At 46.2% G+C, this 5,000-nt stretch overlaps 2 protein-coding genes across 2 annotated transcripts in view; both read left to right on the top strand.

Annotated features, from left to right (window-relative positions):
• Window positions 1-5,000, top strand: part of fars2 (phenylalanyl-tRNA synthetase 2, mitochondrial) — a 314,225-nt gene that overhangs the window by 130,531 nt on the left and 178,694 nt on the right. The window lies entirely within an intron of this gene.
• The window catches only part of LOC306794372 (coagulation factor XIII A chain-like), a gene marked incomplete at its 5' end in the record, with an annotated part of 15,542 nt that overhangs the window by 6,783 nt on the left and 3,759 nt on the right, over window positions 1-5,000 (top strand). The window contains 5 exons of the mRNA XM_079292407.1: window positions 827-965; window positions 1,552-1,655; window positions 2,218-2,306; window positions 2,862-3,015; window positions 3,606-3,715. Coding sequence (XP_079148533.1) covers window positions 827-965; window positions 1,552-1,655; window positions 2,218-2,306; window positions 2,862-3,015; window positions 3,606-3,715 — 596 coding nt within the window. The remainder of the gene's footprint in view (window positions 1-826; window positions 966-1,551; window positions 1,656-2,217; window positions 2,307-2,861; window positions 3,016-3,605; window positions 3,716-5,000) is intronic.

Below are 5,000 nucleotides of genomic sequence, written 5' to 3'. Positions count from 1 at the left end.
CTATAAAGAGACGCAAATCAACTACAAAGAGACGCAAATCAACTACAAAGAGACACAAATCAACTACAAAGAGACGCAAGTCAACTACAAAGAGACACAAAAAACATCTATAAAGAGACGCAAATCAACTACAAAGAGACGCAAATCAACTAGAAAGAGACACAAATCAACTACAAAGAGACACAAAAAACATCTATAAAGAGACGCAAATCAACTACAAAGAGACACAAAAAACATCTATAAAGAGATGCAAAACAACTACAAAGAGACACAAAAAACATCTATAAAGAGATGCAAAACAACTACAAAGAGACACAAAAAACATCTATAAAGAGACGCAAAACAACTACAAAGAGACACAAATCAACTACAAAGAGACGCAAAAAACATCTACAAAGAGACGCAAAACAACTACAAAGAGATACAAATCAACTACAAAGAGACGCAAATCAACTACAAAGAGATACAAATCAACTACAAAGAGACGCAAATCAACTACAAAGAGACACAAATCAACTACAAAGAGACGCAAATCAACTACAAAGAGACACAAATCAACTACAAAGAGACACAAAAAACATCTACAAAGAGACGCAAAACAACTACAAAGAGATACAAATCAACTACAAAGAGACGCAAATCAACTACAAAGAGACACAAATCAACTACAAAGAGACGCAAATCAACTACAAAGAGACACAAATCAACTACAAAGAGACACAAAAAACATCTACAAAGAGACACAAAAAACACCAAAGTGAACAATGTTGAATAAGTTAGTCAAATATTTGATGTCAATCATTTTAATATTTCATATCTTCCGCAGTCCTACGCGCCATCGGCATCCCGGCGAGAATCGTCACCAACTTTAATTCAGCTCACGACAACACAGGCAACCTGAAGACCGACCTCATCTTCAACAAAGACGGATCCGCGGACGAACGCAACACCAGGGACTCCATCTGGTCGGTCCACAGGCTTCAGTCACGTCTGTTGCTCATTTTATTCAAACCAGAAAGAAAAGCCAGCTGATCGTAGAAACAAGCCGGCGTTACTCAGAAGTAGTAAAAATAATTATAATAAGTGAAGACACAAAACTACCTCAAAATGATGATAAAGTTACAACAAAAAGACACAGAAAGACACAGAACGACACAGGAAGACACAGAGACTTGTCCATAAAAGTTGAATCCGTTATGAGTTTCTTTGGTCTGTTCAGATTTATCAAAGCTATGAATTAAAGCTAAAAGAAAACCAGCCAGCTCATCGTAGATACAAACAAGCTCACAAGTACTTCAGTTGTACTGAAATACAGTACTTCAGTCAAATGTACTTTCCACCACTGGAGAGAACACACATGTTGGTCGATTCGTCAGATTGTCCAAATACTGCAGTATCTGAGTATTTTTAGTGATTTTACACTGTGTCAGATGATGTTTTGGGAGACAGGGTAAAACATAATTATAATACTACAACTTGTGCAATACTTTTACAAAACACGTATACAAAAAAGGTGTACTTGACAGTACTTGTGTACTACTTTCTCTGTAGGAACTACCACTGCTGGAACGAGGTGTGGATCACTCGCCAAGACCTGCCGGCCCAGTTCCACGGATGGAACATAGTGGACTGCACGCCTCAGGAGACCAGCGACGGTAGGACACACAGCTGGACAGACAGGTGGACAGACAGGTGGACAGACAGCTGGACAGACAGGTGGACAGACAGGTGGACAGACAGGTGGACACACAGGTGGACAGACAGGTGGACAGACAGCTGGACAGACAGGTGGACAGACAGGTGGACAGACAGGTGGACACACAGGTGGACAGACAGGTGGACAGACAGGTGGACACACAGGTGGACACACAGGTGGACAGACAGGTGGTCAGACAGGTGGACACACAGCTGGACAGACAGGTGGACAGACAGGTGGACAGACAGGTGGACACACAGGTGGACAGACAGGTGGACACACAGCTGGACAGACAGGTGGACAGACAGGTGGACACACAGGTGGACACACAGGTGGACAGACAGGCGGACAGACAGGTGGACACACAGGTGGACACACAGGTGGTCAGACAGGTGGACACACAGGTGGACAGACAGGTGGACAGACAGGTGGACAGACAGGTGGACACACAGCTGGACAGACAGGTGGACAGACAGGTGGACAGACAGGTGGACAATAAACATGGTGTTTGCCTTTTGCAGGACAGTTTCGCTGCGGTCCAGCTTCGGTCTACGCCATCAAGACAGGGCAGCTGTGTCACCCGTACGACGCCGGCTTCGTCTTCGCCGAGGTCAGCTCCAACACGTCTTTTAGAACGAGTACTTTTACTCCGAAAATAAGTAGTACAACAGTGTAGAAATACTTGGTTGCATGTAAAAGTCCTTCAGTCAAAATGCAAGTAATAAGATAAGTAATAGTATCAGAATAATAACAAACTGATTGAAGGATAAATTGATGAATTGACTATTTTATTAATCTAATTTGTTTTTTTATATGATCAACAGATAAGTCATGAATAAATATATGTTTTGAATATTTATCCAGCCTCTCAGATCCGATTATGTGCAACTTTTCTTTGTTTTATTTAAATGAAACGTTTAATTGATAAGAATCATGTTACAGGTTTGGATAAATATTGATTATCATAACAATAATGTCTAGTTAAACACTTGAGGGATTTTATGAATAGTAATAATTATAATAATTAGTAATGGTGTTATTATCAATATTATGATCATTGTTAAGGATATATAATTGTATATTGTTTTATTGTTCATCTTTATAACACTATTATTTGGTTGAATAAACGGAGGTGTAGATGTTGATGTTGGCTTCCGTCCCTCAGGTGAACAGTGACCTCGTCTTCCATCAGCGGACTCAGTACGGGACTCTGGAGGTCACGGACACGATAACGGACGTCATCGGGTTAGCTCTGTACACCAAAGCTGTGAACTCCAACCGCTACACCGACATCACACACACCTACAAGTACCGGGAAGGTAACCCGCGCACACACACTCACACACACACACACACACACACTCACACACACACACACACACACACACCTACAAGTACCGGGAAGGTAACCCGCACACACACACTCACACACACACACACACACACACACACACACACACACACACACACACACACACACCTACAAGTACCGGGAAGGTAACCCGCGCACACACACTCACACACACACACACACACACACTCACACACACACACACACACACACACACTTACAAGTACCGGGAAGGTAACCCGCACACACACACTCACACACTCACTCACACACACACACACACACACACACCTACAAGTACCGGGAAGGTAACACGCACACACACACTCACACACTCACACACACACACACACACACACACTCACACACACACACACACACACACCTACAAGTACCGGGAAGGTAACCCGCACACACACACTCACACACACACACACACACACACACACACACACTCACACACACACACACACACACGCACACACACACACACACACACATACACACACACACACACACACACACACACACACCTACAAGTACCCTTTGTGTCCTCAGGTAGTGTTGAGGACAAGGCCACCATGGACAGAGCCGAGCAGTACGGCTGTGAGAGGGACCACTCTGAGCTACCGGAGAGCCAGCTGTCCATCACCCTCATCGCTGAACCGGTAACTCACCTGTCTCCTCATCTGTCTCCTCACCTGTCTCCTCACATGTCTCTACATCTGTCTCCTTGTCTGTCTCCTCATCTGTCTCCTCACCTGTCTCTTCGTCTGTCTCCTCATCTGTCTCCTCACCTGTCTCCTCACCTGTCTCCTCGCCTGTCTCCTCACATGTCTCTACATCTGTCTCCTCATCTGTCTCCTCACCTGTCTCTTCGTCTGTCTCCTCATCTGTCTCCTCACCTGTCTCTACATCTGTCTCCTTGTCTGTCTCCTCATCTGTCTCCTTGTCTGTCTCCTCACCTGTCTCCTCACCTGTCTCTTCGTCTGTCTCCTCATCTGTCTCCTCACCTGTCTCTACATCTGTCTCCTTGTCTGTCTCCTCATCTGTCTCCTTGTCTGTCTCCTCACCTGTCTCCTCACCTGTCTCTTCGTCTGTCTCCTCATCTGTCTCCTCACCTGTCTCCTCACCTGTCTCCTCGCCTGTCTCCTCACATGTCTCTACATCTGTCTCCTCATCTGTCTCCTCACCTGTCTCTTCATCTGTCTCCTCATCTGTCTCCTCACCTGTCTCCTCACATGTCTCTACATCTGTCTCCTTGTCTGTCTCCTCATCTGTCTCCTTGTCTGTCTCCTCACCTGTCTCCTCACCTGTCTCCTCGCCTGTCTCCTCGTCTGTCTCCTCACCTGTTTCCTCACCTGCCTCCTCATCTGTCTCCTCACCTGTCTCCTCACATGTCTCTACATCTGTCTCCTTGTCTGTCTCCTCATCTGTCTCCTCACCTGTCTCCTCGCCTGTCTCGTCGCCTGTCTCCTCGTCTGTCTCCTCACCTGTCTCCTCGTCTGTCTCCTCACCTGTTTCCTCACCTGTCTCCTCGTCTGTCTCCTCACCTGTCTCCTCACATGTCTCCTCACCTGTCTCCTCGTCTGTCTCCTCACCTGTCTCATCGTCTGTCTCCTCACCTGTTTCCTCACCTGTCTCCTCGTCTGTCTCCTCACCTGTCTCCTCACATGTCTCTACATCTGTCTCCTCACCTGTCTCCTTGTCTGTCTCCTCACCTGTTTCCTCGTCTGTCTCCTCATCTGTCTCCTCACCTGTCTCCTCACCTGTCTCCTCACCTGTCTCCTCGTCTGTCTCCTCGTCTGTCTCCTCACCTGTCTCCTCACCTGTCTCCTTGTCTGTCTCCTCACCTGTCTCCTCGTCTGTCTCCTCACCTGTCTCCTCACCTGTCTCCTCACCTGTCTCCTCGTCTGTCTCCTCACCTGTCTCCTCGCCTGTCTCCTCACCTGT

This window comes from Melanostigma gelatinosum, assembly GCF_949748355.1.
Source record: "Melanostigma gelatinosum genome assembly, chromosome: 20".
NCBI lineage: Eukaryota > Metazoa > Chordata > Actinopteri > Perciformes > Zoarcidae > Melanostigma > Melanostigma gelatinosum.
This window is presented reverse-complemented; position numbering and strand designations above follow the sequence as displayed.